The sequence below is a fragment of the Camellia sinensis genome, chromosome 8 (assembly GCF_055761805.1).
Source record: "Camellia sinensis isolate YWXY chromosome 8, ASM5576180v1, whole genome shotgun sequence".
Lineage (NCBI taxonomy): Eukaryota > Viridiplantae > Streptophyta > Magnoliopsida > Ericales > Theaceae > Camellia > Camellia sinensis.
In genome coordinates this window covers 123,149,916-123,170,556 of record NC_138968.1, presented here as the reverse complement: position 1 = coordinate 123,170,556, position 20,641 = coordinate 123,149,916, and the positions used below count along the sequence as shown (strand labels likewise).

Genomic DNA, 20,641 nt, shown 5'->3' with positions numbered 1-20,641 from the left:
GGTAAATTTATCGTGGCATGGGTTGTTGCCGGGAGCTTCTATTTACACATCTACCTTCCCCTCTTTGCACACACTTCATAAAAAATATTTTTATTATAATTTTTTTTTCAAGTGAAATTACTATTATAGACATCAAATAAACACATTCGGAAGTTGATTGTCGAAAAAATAATAAAAATTCGAAAGTCTACTTCCGAACCAATTGTTTATTTTCGGAAAGCAACTTCCGAACCAATTACTTATTTTCGGAAATCTACTTCCGAACCAATTATTTATTGAAAAAGTTGTGTAAAGAGGAGAATGGGTGTGTGTAAATAGAAGCTCCAGTTGTTGCCAAGCACGTGATGAGCTTTTGTCTCTATTTGACTAATTTAACTTTTTTTGTCCGATAGTGACTAAAATAGCCCAAACTTCTCTTGCCAAACGGAGGCTAAAGTGTGGGAAATGTCTTCATCTGTACCGGTTAGTGGGATTGGGCCTTGATGGGCATTGTTTGGTCCATTAACCCAGTGGAAAGTCTCCCTCTAAAAAATGACACCAGTTACGAGTCTCACTCATTGTGCAAGTAAAAATTTTAAAATAAAAAATGATTAAGGAAACCTCATATTTAAGGGCTCGTTTGAATATTTTAAAAAAATCATTTAACTTTTTAATTAAAAAAAATTATGTTTTGAATGATATTTTTTTTTATAATTAATTTGATATTTATGAGAAAAAAATTAAATTAAATAATTATGATTTAAATATAATATTTTATTTTATTAACTATTTTATACTATTTCATATTTATTAATTATTTTAATCAAATAAAAAAATCCGGAACCAAACACCCCCTAAATCATCTACTACTGACCATCCGAAATTGTAATAAAAGTCTCCCTCTTGTGTGTCTGAACCGGTTCGGTCGATTATTGTTGATTAATTAACCGGGCCCGGTTTGAGAGAGATATTTTCAAAGAACAACCTACTGCTGACGATAAAAAAAAAAAAAAACCCAAAAATCTCCAAAAACCCAAAACCCTACTCTTCTCTCTCATTTCTCAACACAGCTAGAGTGAAGTCTTATCCCTCTTCTCTCTCTCTCTCTCTCTTCCTCAATCCCCAAAACCCCTAACAACCGACCTCAAAACCCTGAACTCGCTCACTCTCTCTCTATTTTCCAATCAATCAATCGTACCAAAGCCTCCATTGATGGCCAATTAATTCTCGTCACTGGAACGACGATGTCGGGGCGTCGCAAGAACCATGGCTCTCCTGCCATGGCCGCCAAGAGAGCGATTGTCAAGAAGAACGAGCTCAAGACTCATCATCGTCTTCGTTTACACGATGCTTTGTTGAGTCCAGACTCTATTCTCAAGAAGGTTTTTCGCAAGGATGGTCCTCCTCTCGGTGATGAGTTCGATTCTCTTCCTTCTCAAGCTTTCCAGCATTGTAAAAAAGGTAATACTGCTGGCGTATGATTAGTACTCACACGAAATTTTAATTTTTAGGTTTTAATTATAGAGTTCGTTCTGTTGTGACGCTAATCGTATAGGTTTCGTTTTGGAATATGAGACTTGTAATCGTATACTGGTGTTTGTATTCTATAATGAAAGAATTTCTGTATTATTGATTAATTTGTATTGATTGGTGTGTGTATTGTGTATATTACAAGGAGTTATATAGGAGAGGATTTGAGAGTAGGTGAAGGTGGTAGTGGAGGTGGTAGGTGGAGTGGGTGGTGTGGTAATTTACACAATTTACATTTTACATTAACAGCCCCCCTCAAACTCAAGGAGGATAGGAACTAACCAACTTGAGTTTGAAGAGAGTAATAAAACAGAAAAATAAACTGATAAATAAAATAAAACAGGATAGGAGACACGGTATGGTCGTGTCAGACCGTTGTAGAAGACACGGTATGGTCGTGTCGGACCATTGTAGCAGACAGTTTACGGGGTCATGTCGGACCGTTGTAGCAGACACTGTGTGGTCGTGTCAGACCGTTGTAGATGACAGTTTATGGGGTCATGTCGGACCGTTGTAGCAGACACTGTGTGGTCGTGTCAGACCGTTGTAGAAGACAGTTTATGGGGTCATGTCGGACCGATGTAGAAGCTTGTGGTGGTGCACCAAGGGGGCGACTTAGGGAGTGCGCCATGAGCGACTTATACATGATACTGTGTATAACCCCCCCTCAAACTCAAATAGGTGTAAAGATAGAAACCTATTTGAGGTTGAAACCTGAGAGAGATAGTCTGTAACATTCTGTTGCGAGAGATGGCTTCGTCGTCCCGTGGTCTGCTGACTCTCTTTCCCGACCTCAACGAGTCAACAAGAGAGATAACGGGTGCGGTGTCCCGTGAACCTCAACCAAACACCACTGGGTTTGCTCCGTTGAACTTTCCGATGCAGTCGGTGGAGCAAAAAATGGCAGTGCAAACGGATGTGGAGGCGAATCAGTATACTTTGAAGGCATGTGTGGAGTCCATGACGGCGGTCACAAACTTGTCGCACCGGCTGCAGAGTAGGACAAATGAGGTGCAGCAATTAAACTCCCAGCTGGCTCTGCTCCAACGCATGTATAAGGATGCGCGAGCAGAGATAAGCGTGCTAAGGGCAGAAAACAAGGAGCTGAAGCGGAAGGCCACCGTGATGTTCCGATTTGGAGGGCCGCCATATGCTGCAGTGGAGGAGCAAGGAGTAGTGATCATGCCCAGTGGAGTGGGAAACACGGAGGCAACACCGGCAAGGGACACCCAAGAGAAAAGCAAGAAGAAGAGACCTGCAGCAGAGTAGAGAAGAAAAAAAAAGCCCGCTGTGGGTGTGGTTGTTTTGTTTTGTTTTTGTTTTTGTTTTTGTTTTTGTTTTTTTTTTTTGTTTTTGTTTTTTTTTTTTTTTTTTTTTTTTTGGTGTAAAATGATGAGCGGGGCGAGCCCCGACATGAATAAAATGAGTTTGGTGTGCAATTCTTCTGCTTCTGCTCTTTTTTTTTTTTTTTTTTTTTTTTTTTTTTTTGTTTTGTTTTTACTCATATCCATGTGCTGCGCAGAGAAGGCTATGTAGCGCACTGACATAAACAGAGAGGAAGGGGGAAGAAAATAAAGTATAAAAGAAAATAAAAAAGAAGAGAAGTGTGTGAAGGGTAAAGTAATAAAAAATAAAAAAGAAATGAGAGAGTCAAATGTAGTGGGGCGGGTCCGACCACTAATGGAAAAGGAAGATGATGGGTTTGCTTGGTGTGTCGTGGGCTTGTCAAAAGATGGAGTAAAGTAAATATAAAAAAAAAAAGAAAAGAAATAGGAAAGTAGATGGTGGTTGGAAAGTAGAAATAGGAGAGAGAGAGAGAGTGGGTATGCAATTTTCAATTCTGCCAAAAGGAAGAGAAAAGTAGAAATAGGAGAGAGAGAGAGAGTGGGTATTCAATTTTCAATTCTGCCAAAAGGAAGAGGGAGACAGAGAGAATTTATCCTCTTCCATGCCGAGCTTGTTAATCATATATTCTATGATGTTCTTGGTGCATTCTGTCTCATCTTGTCGTCCAAAACTATTAGATAAAAAATTAGCAGAATGAGTGGAAGGCGAGCTTGAATCAGAAGCAACTTCGTCTTCAACTTCCCCTGATTCCCTTCCCGAATCGGCTCCCACTCCACCGACGAGTCGAGCCGGCCAGCCGGTGAGCTCTGAACGACCTTGTGACCGGTCATGGCGAGGAGGAATGGCTGGTTCGAGGCGGTGAGGTACTTTCCGAAGCAGGATTTGAGGCGGAGGAAGTTGGCTCTGCCGCTGTCGTCGTCGACGAATTCGACGGTCCAGCGGGCGTTCTTGGCGGAGCCGTTGCGGTCTTGAGTGACGAAGTCTTCGTCGTCGTCGGCGAGGAGGTACTTGTCGTGGTGGCTGCGGAGGCGCACCGCCTTGGCGTTGCGGAAGAGATCCATGCTGGTCTGAAAGGAAAGCCAAAAATAATGGGGAATTAGGTGTGGATTTTTTTTTTTTTTTTTTTTTTTGGAGGTTTTTACAGAGGGAGTTGGGAAGTTCGAATTAGTTGAGCTCCGGCGGGCGGGAGTAGGGCGTGGGCTGCGACGGCGACGGCGATGGCGGAGCCAGTGATGGGAGGGTGGGGTGGATCGTTGCTGATCTCTGTGATGCGACTAGGGCCATTCGATGTGAGTTTCGAGCTAGAAGAGCCATGGAGGTTGGTAATGGAGTTGATGGAGGTTTCAATAAGCATGGTTGGGGTCCGGCGGGCGGTGAAGGCAAGGTTGCCGCCCGCCGGAAGGTGAAGATCACCAAGAGCTAACCTATAGCTCTGATACCATGAAAGAATTTCTGTATTATTGATTAATTTGTATTGATTGGTGTGTGTATTGTGTATATTACAAGGAGTTATATAGGAGAGGATTTGAGAGTAGGTGAAGGTGGTAGTGGAGGTGGTAGGTGGAGTGGGTGGTGTGGTAATTTACACAATTTACATTTTACATTAACATATAAAATGAATACTATGATGTTAAATGCGCCACGATAGTGACTAGTCATTGCGAGAGTTGTAATTATAGTTCACTAGCCAGTCCAGGCGTTTGTGCGTTTGCTCTGTCTTTAAATGGGTCCCTGCAAGTGGGACGTGGGACTGGTCTCCTGGTGCATGTAAGCTGGGATTAGTCGAGGTGCATGTAAGCTGGCCTGGACACCCGGTTCTCAAAAAAAAGGAAGAAGTTGTAATTGTAGTAGTGGTAGATGAGTAGTGTTTAAGTATTTGCATTGTTTTACTCAGCTATTTCTGTTTCACAGGTTGATGTGCAAAATTTTTGAGTATGTTTTAGTCTTTGCTGATGCTGGGGGTTTATTTTATTTTTTATGCATACTGTTTTTGGTTTTCCTAACATGGTTTTCTCTAAATAGTGCATTGTGACTTCCATTTGGTCAATCTCAGGAGCTGTTGTGGCTTTTGTTTTTCTATGGAAATGGTGCGATAAGTGAACTAGGGAATAAAAAAAGTTTTTTCGTCCATATGTGTGGTAATTATATTTGTATTTAAATTTAATATGATTTGCTGGGTAGGAGGGAGGGGCTCAGTAGCTGAGCAAAAAGATAAGTGTCAAATTTCTCAGAGACGCGACAACTTTCAAGTCAATACGAAATTGTGTTACATGATAACAAATAAATAAATATTTATCTTTATTTTTTATTCTACGAATTTATTTATATTTAATTATATCAATATAGTAAAAAATCATTTTCTACATTCTATATTAAAAAAAAAAAATGTGACCAAACAGTCTTAATATTTATTTAAAAGTTCCCAAACAAATCGTAAGTTTTAAGCTTTGAGTTCTTAAATTTAAAATGCCTAAAGGCTGAGACATTAATAGGTATAATTTTATATTATTTTGATTTTAATCATCGGCTCCCAAGCTATTCTCTTCAAATTTTCAATGTATAACATGAGTGTCTAAGCAATAGGCAGTTGTGCCCCCCCCAATTGTCCTAAGCGTGTCTACATAAAAAATAAAAAATAAAAACAACACCTAATTAGTACACATTAATGTGTGTTTGGGATGGGAAAGATTGAGTACACATCTAACCTTTGGCATAATGCACAAAGTGGTGGCTCCAAGACTTGAACCCATAACCTTAAGGTTATTAGGCCAAGTCTACATAAAAAAGATTAAAAAAAAAAAAGTATGACACATTGGAAAATTGAAAGCATGTCTGACTTGAGTCGGGTGTTTTTATGGTTCGATGTCACATTCTTAGAAGTATTTGTGCTTCCTATATGGGCACACCTGCTTTGCTGATCGTTGTGTCGCATAAAGAATTGGAAAAGTTATTGGAAATTTGTTTGCTGTCTTTGCTTGATTCCTTCACAACTGCTTGATGCTTTTAGTGGCATTCCTATTGATTCAATGAGGGAATTGAAGAAAGGAGCAGCAGTGTGGCTTTGTGACTTTTTGGTGCAAGCAAATTTGTAGACTGGATGTTGGGAATATCCTTTCATTTTTATTTCTCACTTTGAAGGAACATGCTTGTTAAATGAACTTAATTGTAGGAGGAACTGTGTTGAGATTTCCAAAGCAGGGGGTTGTGCTCTGTCCATATGCTCCACTATCTCATACAAGAGGAAACCAGCTAAATGTAGGTTTTAGAATCTCCTAAAACAAGGCTGGTTTTAATGAGGAAGCTGAACATCTGTCCATGTTATTCAATTTTGTTTTGAATGGATCTTGCGGTTTAGATGAGAGGACCAGCCGTGTCCTACATTTTGGTTCATTTTTAAGTTGGATTGACGAATTGCCCATTTCTATTTCTATGGCTGTTTAATCTTATTTTGTATTTGTAGGACGACTGGGTTCCAAATATTCTCATCATGTTTGCCAAGAAAACCAAAGAGCAATGAAAGGAAATAAGGCTTCCAGAAATTCTGATCATGCTTGTGATGGAAACCAAAGAGCACCAAAAAGGAGAAAGGTAGTGCAACATGTATCCAGGTGGAACTTTGAAATGATTTGGCAGGATATTTCCTAAATTAGGTTATTATGTGCCTTCTTTTCAGGTTTCCAAACCTACCCTCTTGGATTACCAAGTCTGCAATAAAAAGAGTGCTCCAGTGAAGAAACATGGTATTGGGAAAGGTTTGATGACAGTTTGGCGGGCAATCAATCCTGATGGTGGAGATTTTCCCAGAGGTGTTAATTTTAATGAGAGAGAGCCCACTGCTGTTCTCCGGGTGTCAGCTTCTGCTCCCCGGAAACCACTTGTTCGAGAAAAAAAATCACGGAAACGACAGCCTGTGATGGTTAGTGATTTGATCTACATTTCATAAACGTTTATGGTTGAAATTTTGTTTTGTTGCCTGTGAAGCTTTTTGAGCAAATATGTGTGTATCAGGCATTTGATCTTAATTGTATTAATAATTACACAAGAAAGATAGCTAACATAAGTTGCTCATTTATATACAGAGAACATTAAGAAAAGTAACCAAAGTAAAAGAAAAAAGGAAGCCTCCCATCAATAGAAGAAAGGTAAATATGTTATAGTTGTATCGGTTCGATTTATTTTAGCAGCTATAGTAATTTAGTCTTGGCCTGTTGTAATTGAAGGTGGAAGGCAATAATGCTGAGAAGCAGAAGCAGCTACTCAAAGAAAAATGTGAACTGGCTTTGGAAGGAGTGAGCTGTCAAGAAGATCTTGAACAATTTGCAATGCTAGTGGATGATGAGGAGCTGGAGCTACGGGAATTACAAGCAGGACCAAACTGCACTGCTCATTTTGCTACCAATGGATTGCATGGTTGTTCTCTTTGCAAAGGTTGGTCTATATGTTATTTATTATGGTTGTCATTATTATTTTTGTTATTATTTATATTTATATAAAAATACTACAACTACTGTTGCTGCTATTATTTGTTTTTCTAGGCAGTGTAGATGTTATTTATGTCAAATGAATTTGATAATTTCTCTGTTGCTTGCTCCATTTATTTTACATAAAATGTTATACACCAGAAAATGCTTTAATGGTGTTTACATGAAGAAAATCATGCTTCTCATTTTTCTATGTTCGGTTGAAGCTTTGGATGTAAGTTAACAATACTAAGAAAATGTATATATGCACTTGTACAAGCATGCATGAAGTTATCAAATTTGGATACTAGGATCTTACAATTCTACGACCTTGGCTTGGCCTAACAATCTGAACCACACTAGGATCTAAAATTTTGTAAAATCTTAGGCCTTGTTTGGGAACAGGCTAATTTAGTAACTTTTTGGCTATTTGACTAGAATATGAGCTAAAAAAAAATAGTATGTTTGGGATAATTTTTAGGTTTTTTACAAAAAAATGTACAAAAAGTAGAGAGAAAAGAGAATTTTTGACTTTTTGGTATGGCTTGTTGGCTTTTTGGCTTTTTTAGTAACTTTTTGATTTTTTGGCTAAACCGGCTGTTGCCAAACGAGGCCTTAATGGTTACCATCCTAATCACAAAATTATGTAGAAACTCGCACTACGATCCTGTTTCACCAACTTTTTTTTCGTATGATTTATTTCTTAGATATGTATGTGTATTTGTGTGTATATCAAAATTCCCTCTCCAAGCTTCTCTTCTTATGATTAATTCCATTTGAGAATTTGAAGGGAGTAAATTAAATTATTTGGAGGGAGAATTGAAAACTGCGTTAAAAAAAAAAAAATTGAAAATTTGATTTGCCTCTAAAATGAAGTAGTGAACCATTTTATTAATAGTCATTATTAAATATTATTAGTAAATAATATATAACAATTAATATAAGCATAGAAGATGCAGTATATCAAATTTATTATTCCTCTTTAATGATTTTAAAATTATTTAATGTACATTATCATTATTGATAATATTTCATATGTTGTGTAGTGAAAGTAGGATCTTACAATCCTATATCCGATTGTTCCTTCCAATGATCCACGTAGAATCCTGATTTTAACAGCCTTTGCAAGTAAGGGGTGCAAACTACAGATTCGAACTCCATTGCTTATTAGATAGAGGGAAACTAGGGATGCACATAGGGTGATTGGTAAGTGAGAACATATTATCTAGTTTATAGGCATGTACATGAGTGGGTACATTTATGTGCATATATATGCACATATATAGGTCTTTATGTATACATGCATAAGGGTGCTGTGGGTGAGAGGTGTGGTTAGAAATAGTCTAGGAAGATGGCAGGCACTTCAATGGCCTGAGATCACCGGAGGTGGAGAGGAGGAGGCCAAGGCAAGCTTGGAGAGGAAGAGGTTGGCAGTGATGGACCTTGAACACTAGTGTAGTCTTTGAGTATGAGTGTCTAAGTGTAAGACTTGTGTATTGTGTATATGTGTTAGAGTTATGGAGTTATGTTGTGGTGAAGTGAAGTGAGTTTGCCTAGTGCATATATGATACGTTATATAGGCCGCAAGAGTATTGAAGCCTAAGCAACCTATTGGACAGGCTCGTTCTCTTCGACTCTACTAGAAGTGATATAAGCCATTGTGCCGTCTGTGGCTTGATGACATGCTGGAGAGAAACGTTTCATGGCAAGTGGAGAGCAACGTATCATATATGCATCAGGTGGCGTGAGTGTAAGGTCGTTTTTGCCTCTTCTCCAAGCTTGGTTGAAATTGAGTTGTCTTACCAAGAACACAACCATCTCGGCAATCCTACGACCTCAGCCGCTGGTCCAAAATCCTTTGATCTCTTGAGCGGTTGTACCTGGGTCCTGCTCTCAACTCAGGCAACCAAGTAGGTGAATGGGCCATGGCCCATCTCAATATTTAAGAGAGCCAAGGGCTTGCTTCCAGGCTACCAAGTAGGAGAATAGGCCATTGGCCTATCTCAATGTTTAGGAGAACTAGGGCTTCAACTTATCAATCCAAGTCTAAGTAAGCCGAGGGCTGATTATATTGTTGTTTGGTCTTGGAGTGAGGTATGAAGGACCATGGGCTTACGAGGCTATGGTGTTGCCTGTTGTAGAGCTCTTCATATTTGGGTTTGTGTATATGCTCCCGCTTAGGCTAAGCGTATAGTTTTGGTTTTGCATGGTGCCTTAGTGGTCTACCAGGTAGGCGAGTGTTGATGCCATGGCGCCCGTAGGGCTCTCCATGTATCAGACGTGATACACCCATGTGGTGCCTTATTGGTCTGCCATGCGGGCGGAGCTTTGGTGATGTGGCACCCGTAGAGCTTGCCACGCATTGGGCTTGATACAAGTACCCACAGGTGCAAATATATATATCCATGCTCATTAGGTATGTTTCATGCATGTCTATGTTTTTTTTTAAATTTTATTTTATATGCAATTTATTGTTGGATGCACCTAGTCCCAAGTGTCTACAAGGAAGAGGACTTGTAGGAAAAGGAAAAAAACAAAACTGTTCAAGTGATATACAAGATTTTGAGATGCCTTTTTTTTTCGTTACAAATTTGTGTAAGGAATTAGCTAGGTGCTACCAAATAACTAAAAAGGGACTTCTGAACCTTTTTTGAAAAATGCTTTATGTTGAAATAAATGGATTGTAAACTATGTTGGAATCTTTATGATGGTTTATTCATGTTACTGAAGTCATCCTATCTTGTGATTTTCAGATTTGCTGGCTAAGTTTCCACCAAATTCTGTCATAATGAAGCTACCGTTCCATGTGCAACCATGGGGTTCTTCACCAGAGCTTGTCAAGAAACTTTTTAAGGTGTATAGAGCAAATACTTAATCATACTTTTTTGACTTGTTTGAGTGATCCTGCTATGCAAGGAACACCACACACGAGCTGTGATGGCTCATTCTCATTTCCTTTGCATCTACTTTGAAGACCTGTCTCTTTAGTAGATTCAGTGTTTTTTCTTCTGAATTTCACCTAGAAGAAGCTTGTTATCCCATTACTTTTTATGATTGTGGTCCTTCAGAATTCATTATAATGCTGACTGCATTCTTACCTGATTCCTGTACGCATTCCCTATGACTTATTTTATCAAGTGTATACTATCAGTTATCTCTTTATCCAGTCACGCCTGTTGCTTTGAGAGAGTGAAAAACATGAGAGGCAGTTGCCCTTAACAATTGTTGTGCCTTTAAGTGAGTTGCTATGTTCTCTGACAAAAGTCGCAAGATGCTTACTATGCTGATTGCATCCTTACCATCTTGTTGTAGAATACAACCCATGACTTCACTTGATATGTATATACCGAGACTTAAGTCATCTCTTTATTCTGTGATGCCTATTGCTTTAAGATATTGTAAAACATGAGATCAAGTTGCCTTCTCACAATTCCCGCACCTATAATTTTAGTTGGTATGTTCTTTGGATGTTCAATTTGTATCATTCCTATAATATTTTCCTCTTCTTTTTCTATGTTCACCTTTCCACGTGAAATATTTAAGCATTAAGGTGAAACTGACCCAGAGAGAGAATAGATGCAGTGTGCCTAAAATGTCATTCCTCTAGTCATCCACACAAGCTCTGGGTTAGCCTTGAGATTGACCATCACTTTGACCATGGTTCAAATAGCTTTGTGTTGTCAGAGTGATGGAGGCATTTGAATAAAGTGTTGTTTCTTTATTGTTTCTCTCTACAGTGTCCTCTTCACAAAAGGGAGCGTTAGTTTCTGTCTCATTGGTGGTCTATCAACATTTCAAATAAAGGAAGCAAACATTTATAGAGCTCGATATCTTTGCATGATCCCAGTGGAAGTTGACTTAATGCACATAATATATCTGTTGTCTTCCTGAGCTTATGCAGACTTGTTTGCTGCAGGTCTTCCATTTTCTTTATACATACGCTGTGATGTTCAATATATGTTCTTTTACCCTAGATGAGTTTGCTCAAGCATTTCATGACAAGGTCAGTTCTCATTCCTGGTCTTCAGTTACTGTTAGTCAGATTTTTTATGTGGCTTTCTCAATTTGCAAGTGCTTGTTACCCATTCATCTAAGTGGTCTTCAGGTTGTCCTTTGCTGATTATACATTATTTTTTTCCACACATGGCTTAGGAATCAATGTTACTTGGAAAAATTCATCTTGCCCTTCTCGAACTTCTTCTCTCTGATGTTGAAACAGAGCTTGGCAGAGGATTTTTTCCTCACGTGAGCAAAAATGGAAAGTTTCTTGAGTTACTTCACTCGGTAAGTATCAAGGAGTCTTAACCATCAAAATTAGTTTGGTTGATTGTATTGAGTTTTGTGTGTCCGTTGGAAAAAACATTGCTGCGGGTTCTCCTTCTGAAGAATGCATTGTTAAGTACAGTTGACCCTCTTATAACTAATATTCTATCTTTATAATAATCTGTATTAATTAAATAATTTTTTCACGAATCAACTTCTTTTTATGGTGTATAATTAACTTCTCTATCACTTAATAATTAATAAGTTTATGAAAAAAATTCTTTTCTAGTATTAATTATTTTGCAATTAAAAAACACAAACAACCATATCAATTATATTTGAACTATTAGTACTATTAGTTTATAAGTGATAAAGAAGGAATTAAGAGCTTTTGTACAATCTAGATGTAATATAATTGACATATTTTTTTCCTGAATAAAAGTTTATTACCTTCAAACGTATGCACATAAGTCATATTTTATATTGAAAGTCGTATATGTAGTAGCAATTTTTTCATCATTACAAATTGTCATGAAACTTAATATTTAATGCTTTATTAATTAATATATATTTTTAAATATTTCCAAGATTATTAATTATTAGAATGCCTACTGTAGCCAGCTTTAAGAACCTAGTTAGTTACCATTTTTATTTGTTTTCTTTGTTTATTAAGTTCTTTGAAAAGAGTTCAGTTGATCTGAAATCTGTTGGTTGAAAGATTGAATGTTGTCTATGATAAGACAGTAGTTTATTGCTCTGTGATAGGACAATCTTAACATTATGTTTGAATGTGGAGCACTGTTTTAGAATGCACTATTTTTGTTGCCTTAATTGTTTTTAAATTTTGTTGTTATTGAGGCAGCTTTGTCGATTGGTTCTTTTTTGTATATTTAAAAAAAATATATTTTGGAACTAACCGCTGATTGTTTAAGCAAGCATAGCAGTTGGTCAACAATTGTGATACATGCTGGCTGATGTGTTTGCAATGCATGATTGTGTTCTAATAGTCCAAGCATTTAAAGTTGTGGCTATTGGATGGAAGATTCTTTTGATACAGATTAGTTATAACATTAGTAGACCTGTATTTCTGGTACATATGTTGCCATTACTCACAAGCAATACCATTTTGTGAAACAAAAAATCTTCTCCTATTGGTCTTCAATATTGTCAAACTTATTATAAAAAATTATTGCATTTCTTTTATTTATCAAAAAATAAAAAATAAAAAATTATTGCGTCCAAATAACCCAAAGTACGGCAGAAATCACACTATTCCGAAGAGCCCAGGCCCTCTTAGTGTTGCCTTTTCATTCTTTTATTTATCATATTGCTCTGCAAATGGCCTTCTTTTTACTGTTTATGTATTATTTTTGTGCTTCTTATTGTCTTGATGAGCCAGTTTTCCATGTTCTGTCGTACTAAGAAACCCATCTACAATGTACACAATTTGTGATGGTAGGTTGAACATCAGCAGTATGTCGTGGATTTCTGGAAGAAACATCTAAACCCCCTGACGTGGACAGAGATATTGCGTCAAGTATTTGTTGCAGCTGGTTTTGGTTCAAAGCATGGTACATTGCGGAAGGAAGGTCTTAACAAGGTATCCAAATTTCAGGCATTTACTCTACATGAGTATTTGAGTTTTCATATGCTTTTTCATTCTGTTCTGTTCTAATTATGTTGCACATATAATTATAGGGGATTGAAAGCAAAGGTGTTTTGTCTTTTGCTTTATGATTGTACTGTCATGTCCTAATTCTTAATGGTTTTCTTCTGTTCTAATACACATATTTGGTCATATCTGTTTTATAGGAAGTCAATCTCATGGCAAAATGTGGCTTATGTCCTGGTACTTTGAAGGGTGAATTGTTCAGTATTTTGTCTGAGCAAGGCAATAATGGGATGAAAGTTTCTGATCTGGCAGAGTCTTCACAAGTGAGTTATTGTCCCATGGATGTCACTTCTAAAAAAAATGATATTGATAAGTTTCTGCCGTCACTATTCTCAAGATTCTGATAAATGTTTGTTTTGTTTTGTTTTGCTTTGAAGATTGTGGACTTAAATCTCGCAGCGACAACTGATGAGCTGGAACTTAAAATAAGCTCTATGCTTTCAAGTGATATTACCTTGTTTGAAAAGATTTCATCTTCTGCATATCGTCTACGTATTAATTCTGCCATGAAAGAAGCTGAAATTTTTGATTTAGATTCCGAAGACTTTGGCAGTGTTGATGATGACTCTAAAAACAGTGACAGAGACAGCAGTGGTGATGACTCTGAATATGATTCAGGGACGCCTAAGCGAAGCAGCCGTCGTGAAAATAAGAATAAAGCGTTGACCGTAAACACTGAAATTGACGAGAGCCATCCTGGAGAAATATGGTTGTTAGGACTGATCGAAGGTGAATATTCAGATTTAAGCATTGAGGAAAAACTGAATGCCTTAGTGGCATTGGTTGATCTTCTTAGTGCTGGATCCAGTATCAGAATGGAGGTAATTCATATTATTTTCTTTTTTAATGAAACTGTTATTTTTTTTAGGCAGAAAATAAGGACTGATCTTGTGCTTAATTTTTTTGGTAAGTTTTCATGTCATAGCATGTGCTAGAAGCAAGGTTTTCATGTACCATGAGGCGCTTGAACTTCAAGTCGAAGCCCGTCTAAACCTTTTGATCATCTGAGTGTTTTGACATACTTACTTCAAATTTGTTTTGAGTCAAAAAATAACAAAGGTTACTTTTATTCTACATTTTTCTTTTGAACTAAAGCTTCAATGAAGTATTTGAATTTCAATATAACCAAAGTTCAACCTGGCAATGCTTTATACCTTGGTTAAAAGCTAGTTGCCATAACTTTAAATCGATTTAATTGATATCATGGTTTGTACATGGTCCATCATATTGAAGTCGTTGCTCATTATCTCTCTCTCTCTCTCTCTCCCCCCCCCCCCCCCCCCCGGCCTCCCTCCCTCAATCTCTTTTATGCATTTGTTCTTTGTCATGTCATGATCAGTGAGGAAGGACCTTCATCATCCACAGCTGTTTTTGTGTTTTATCATCCACATTTAGGCCCTCATTTGCAATGTCTTCTTAAGAGAGAGCTCAGATTTGATTAAATGAATCCCACAGCTCTATAAGGGGTAAAGGGTATGTTATGAATATGAACTCTCATTGAAATTGTAATGAAACCTGGATTTTTTGTTGAAAATAGCCAATGAATGATGCCTAAATGTCTGAAATTGTGATTTCATAAATAACCACAAATGAGGTGATATTCTCGTTAAGCAATAAACTTCTATTTATGCTGGTTCTACATTAATTATTCTTTATTTTCAAAAGATAGGTGCGTAACCCTTTATGAAGAAACCCTATCTTTAAATTTTGTGGTTCTTATAACAATTTGTATTGAATTAATCTCAGTTTCCAATTTGAACTTTGTAAAATGGACAAGAGCATGTAAATGCTTCATGCTATGGTGTAGTGAAGGGTGTGTGTTTGGATCAGGGATTTGTGAAGAGAAAAAAAAAAAAAAATGGGAGGGAAAAGTGAGTGCTATAGGAGCTATAAGTTGTTTTGTTTTTTTCCTTCTTTTTTTTTCACAAATACGTTCCTTTCTCTTTTCTCTCCACAAATCTTTTCACAAATACAAGATCTAAACACAACATGAAAGTTCCTGTGCAATAGTATCATGGACGTGCATGATACTGTAGCATGAACAGTAATATTACAACAACTTGATCTGTTCATGCCACAGTAGTGTAATTACTTCTCAAGTAAGAAGCTACGAATCATACATCCAACAAAATAAAAACCTTGTAAAGGAGGAGCTGAAGGTCAATATTATGAACTCTTGAATATATCAAGGGATTGATAGTCTATAGCAATAGCCCAATGTTATCTAAAACATGTTTGACATGCTACTAAATATTTGGACATTTGAATGTGGGTCTTGAAATATGAAGGAGCTTTGAGATGGAGATATTTTGATAAGAATTTGGTTCCACAAGTTGCCAGCACGTTTCAAGGACTATTGTATCAAGTGTTGACATATTTCTATGTCTTTGCATAGTGTCCTTTTTTTTTGGTTTTAAAATAATTCCATGGTAGATTACCTATCATATACAAGTTCCTATGATATTCACTTCCTGTGATATTCAGGTGAAATATCGTCTATGGTGATTTCTTATTTGGAAAAAAAAAAAAAATGTTTATGCTGATTCATTGTGATGGTCTTGGAGAACAATTAACAGATTGCCTCATTTCTTAAATTGTTGGAATGCCTAATACTCAGTTCTGCTATGTGAGTTTATATTGACCAGTATGACAAATTGGCATACAGGATCGAATAGTACCCAGTGCGCAATGCGTTCCCAACATCAACCATTGTGGTTCTGGAGCTAAGATAAAGAGATCATCAGTGAAACAGCATAACTTGCCTACAATTGGAGGCTACATTGGACAAATGGTTGCTACAAAAGAATTAGATACAACATCAGGGCTTCACCCTGTTGATTCTTCAGCATCTATCTCTAAGATCTGTGCAAATGTGAAATCCTGTAGTCAAAGGAAGGATGCAAAAGAAATGGAGGTTGAAGATGATTTACATCCTATGCAATCAATCTTTTTGGGTTCTGATCGTAGATACAATAGATACTGGATTTTTCTGGGCCCTTGTAGTGCGTTTGATCCAGGCCACAAGAGGATTTATTTTGAATCTTCTGAAGATGGTCACTGGGAGGTGATTGATACTGAAGAGGTAATTTTTTCTCATTCTTTCTCTTCATGTTGTATGATTTAATCATCTTTTTATGCTGTAAAGTTTAGCTGTTGAACTTTTCCTGATGTGTGCACTTAATTCTCATTGCAGGCTTTAAGCACGTTGTTGTCAGCTTTGGACTGTAGGGGTACAAGGGAGGCTTACCTTATTGCGTCTTTGAAAAAACGAGAAGCATTTCTGTGCCGGACAATGTCTAATATGCTTAATGATACTGGAATCAGGCAACTGAGTCAATCTGATCAATCTGAGCTCAATATATCCAGAGAAGACAGTTCTTCAGTGGTGTCTGATGCAGACAACAATCTTTGCCTGACTAAGACAAAGAATGATTATCAGGTTTCTTCTGGTGGCAAAGTTCTTGAAACTGGGAACAAAGAAGATCATCAAAAACAAAAATGGAGCCGTCTCCAAGCTTTTGACACCTGGATATGGAATTCTTTTTATTCTAATCTTAATGCTGTTAAATATAGCAAAAGGTCTTATCTTGATTCACTTACTAGATGTGAATGTTGTCATGATCTGTATTGGAGAGATGAGAAGCACTGTAAGACTTGCCATACTACATTTGAGCTTGATTTTGACCTGGAGGAAAGATATACCATTCACGTTGCCACATGTAGGGAGAATGGAGAGACTCATATGTTTCCTAATCATAAAGTTCTATCATCACAGTTGCAAGCAATCAAAGCTGCGATTCATGCAATTGAGGTGGGTTTGTCATTTGGTTAAAGCTTTATGTTCAACTGCTGTGCTATATAATCCTCCTGCCTCCCCTCCCCAGAACCCCAACATGACATGTAGGCTATGTTACCTGTCCTACAGTTCTATGCATGTCATATTTCATGTTTCTCATAGGCCTCGTTTGGGAAGTGGCTATTTTAGTAGGCTAAAATTTTTGTGTTTGGGAAGATAATTGGATTTTTTTGTGGTTGGATGTGATGTTTGTGAGAGAAAAAGTAAAATGATTATGGGTTTGATGTGATATTTTGTCTTATTAACTATTTTAGCCTATTTTGTCTTTTTGTGATTTTTAGCCTAAACTAGGCTATTTTTTTTTTCCCAAACACCCCCGTAGTGTTTGAAAATATTGAAGAATTCTGTAATTTGATTATCACTCAAGAAATCAGCCTGACTAGAGAACCGCATAACTTATTTTTGCATATCTCGGATTGGGTTGGTTGTATACACTTGCAACATTAACCTGTAGTTGAGTTACTTAAATCTAGTGGCTGCATTGCTTCCTACTGGCTGATTTTAGGTGTGGGGGCACCAACCATGAAAGTTTGGTGCCATTGGGATGTGAGTATACTTGTCATATTACAATACATGTATATTATTATAACTAACTGTAATTTTAGGCGAAAATATTTCTATTGAATAAACTTTTCTGAGTTAAATGCTGATTAAAGCAGTAGAGAATTGCCTAAAGAGAGGCATAGCCTTTTCAAAATTATATATTAGATGTAGTTTTATTTGTTGATCCTGCCAATGTGGGGTGTTGGAGCCTGGGGTACACTATGTGCTGACTGCTCTTTCTGCAGTATTTGCACAAAAAAGTTCTGACATGATCCTCCATACTCATAATTGGCAGCTATGTTACATGGACTCGGGTACGAGTGTCGGGTGAGGGTGTGTATCCAAGCGTCAGACATTCATAAATTTAAATCTTAGGATCTTGGGGTACGTATCCAAAATTGGATATGGGTACGGGGACCCGTCATATGCACATATATATTGTATATTATATAATATTCTCGGATGAGATGATTTAAATTATGTAGAAATATGTTAGAAATTAAATATGATTTAGAAAAAAATATGAAATTTCTATATCTAATTCATGTGAGAGCCTAAAAATATTGCTTTACTAACAAATGTGAGTTTCTTTTTCTTCATGTATTGTCACAAATTAAAGTATCTGAGTGTCTAAATTGGGTACGAGCGTCGGACACATATCCCACACCCTTATCCATGTCATATCCGGTGGACACGGGTATTGTGGGGGAAATAGAAGAGTCCATGTAACACAGATTGGCAGCCCCAAGGGGCGAAGCAAAGGTAAGAAAATGAGGAAGCTGTGTTAATTTTCTTATAGGAAACCCAAGGATGATTTGATGATTTTATTTTTTTTATTTTTTAATGTTTTTTCTGAAGGATCATCCATGAGTACATGTGAGTGATCAGATAATCAGAGGTAAATAGTCCAAGCATGTTTGGAGTAAATCGTTATTAACAGGAAAAAAGAAAAGGGTTCCAGATAATGACATGCAAGGGCTACAAGAAAGCAGGAATAAATTAATACCTTTGAAATTAGAGAAAAATTCAATTGAGGATATGTCATAAATACTGCAATTCTGTGGAATCGGATTTGTGTAGCCAATTCCAAATAGTTAAGGCTTATGTGAGTTGAGTTTGTTAATACAGAAAGCACATCTTATGAAATTTGTTGAATTAGTAAACATTTTCATATGAAGCCTTTATATTTTGATTAGTTACTTAGAGTCAAGTTTCTGTTTTCAGTCCAAATTTCTTTTTCCAGTCTGTAAATGATGTTTTCCTCACTATTTTATGTGCAGTCAATAATGCCTGAAGGTGCATTAGTTGGTGCTTGGACTAAATCTGCTCATAAACTATGGGTCAAACGACTAAGACGGACCTCTACTTTGGCAGAGTTTTTACAGGTATCAAATTGTTTGTTTCATTTTATTTCTCTTTTATTTTCCCTCCAAAAGGAGTATCTATTTTCCGAATAATGTGATTAGTTTTTACGAGATGACACTTGAGTGAGTTGTAATTGTTTGAACCTCTCATTTTACAAAAAAACTATTTCAGGTTCTTGCTGATTTTGTTGATGCCATAAATGAGGAGTGGTGTCAATGCAACGTTGATCTGGGATCTAGTTCAGTTCTGGAAGAAATTATTGCAAGCTTTACAACTATGCCGCAAACATCATCTGCAGTTGCACTCTGGTTGGTAAAGTTGGACTCGTTGATTGCTCCCCATTTTGAAAGGGTTGCTACAGAAAAGAAACAGCAAACAGCGGCAAGATTAAAAGGTAGCCTGTCTTCCCAAATTGAATTTTTACCCGTGATAGTGCTTATTAATAGCGTTCAACACCTATATTGGTTTCATGGGCGGTGCTTTATTTCAGACTGTTTCGACCGTTCATTATATTCTCACCTGCTTGTTGCTATGATTGATAAATCAATTGATCTTGGTCTCTGTCAAGTAATTGTAGAACTGCTGCCTCATATTGTTACCTATTTTTCGAGACATTTCTGTTTTACTCATTAATTTTTTTGGTTTGTTTAACTTGGAGCTTAACATTTTTCATTTACATTTTAGGTAAGCATGCTTCTATTTGATAGAGAGCGACTTTTATCCTGGGAGACTTAGAAAAGAAGTTATTTGCATGTACACCAGATGCAATGTTGGGGCATTCTTTATCCACCTTGGGTATTTGCTGTTCACTTCATTTTTGGATATTATCATGACGACGTGCTAATCAGCGAAACAGTTGCTAGCTTTTCACAGTTTTTTATTACAAGCACCGGCAGGCATGATACTTTCAGGAATGAATAGAAGGAAGAGATTGAGTTCTAGTTCTTTAAAACAGTGTTCTTGGAAATCCTTGTTACCCAGGTGATTGAATACTGTATAGCATCAGTTTAGGGTTTTTTTTGTTCCCCATAAAATTTACAATTTTCTGTTCTTCACTTGTGAAGTCGCCATAATTTCTTGTTCCTTGTAGAAAAAGAATGCTAAAGCTTCCTGCTTTTGATTACAAAGGAATAAAATTTTGTCCTCGTGTTGGAAAGTTGTGTCATTCTTTGTTGCATCTAAAGTGTCTAATAAGGTGCGACTGTCACAAATTTATAATTTGTTGATTTGTGAAAAGAACCTGTAAAAGATGAATATGTTGCAAGAGCTAATTGTCAAGTGGGGTTTTTGATCCCGACTTCGATTCTTGATGCAATTGCCTATGTGAAGCAAACTTGATTCTTGATATGTATTAAATTCCAATTATTGATTTTATTTTTTGGATTTTTTTGAATGGTATAGTTGTATGAGTACAAATATAGGTTAGTTTTTTGAAATCTTTTGCTATGTGGTATAATGAGCCAACAAAATATATGCAAATTAGTGCAAATCATTATTAAGCCTGTCTAATTGGATGGAAATCAAAGAAGAGATTTGAGGTTGAATTTTATAAAAATATAAGAGACTAAAGCTATCATCTGAGTTAGGACACAAGGCATTGGATTGAATTGGTTTGGTTTGGTTTGG

General features: G+C 36.9%; 1 protein-coding gene across 1 annotated transcript; it reads left to right on the top strand.

Moving 5' to 3' along the window:
• The first annotated feature begins 1,006 nt into the window (after window positions 1-1,006).
• LOC145797085 (homeobox-DDT domain protein RLT3-like) lies at window positions 1,007-20,180 on the top strand. The gene is made up of 16 exons (XM_082883307.1): window positions 1,007-1,440; window positions 6,317-6,444; window positions 6,530-6,772; window positions 6,936-6,998; window positions 7,077-7,284; window positions 10,070-10,170; window positions 11,233-11,319; window positions 11,469-11,600; window positions 13,039-13,179; window positions 13,392-13,514; window positions 13,629-14,072; window positions 15,917-16,333; window positions 16,445-17,062; window positions 18,931-19,035; window positions 19,187-19,409; window positions 19,700-20,180. The coding sequence occupies exons 1-16, from the start codon at window positions 1,224-1,226 to the stop codon at window positions 19,717-19,719; spliced, it is 3,270 nt and encodes a 1,089-aa protein (XP_082739433.1). The 5' UTR covers window positions 1,007-1,223; the 3' UTR covers window positions 19,720-20,180.
• The last annotated feature ends 461 nt before the right edge of the window (window positions 20,181-20,641 follow it).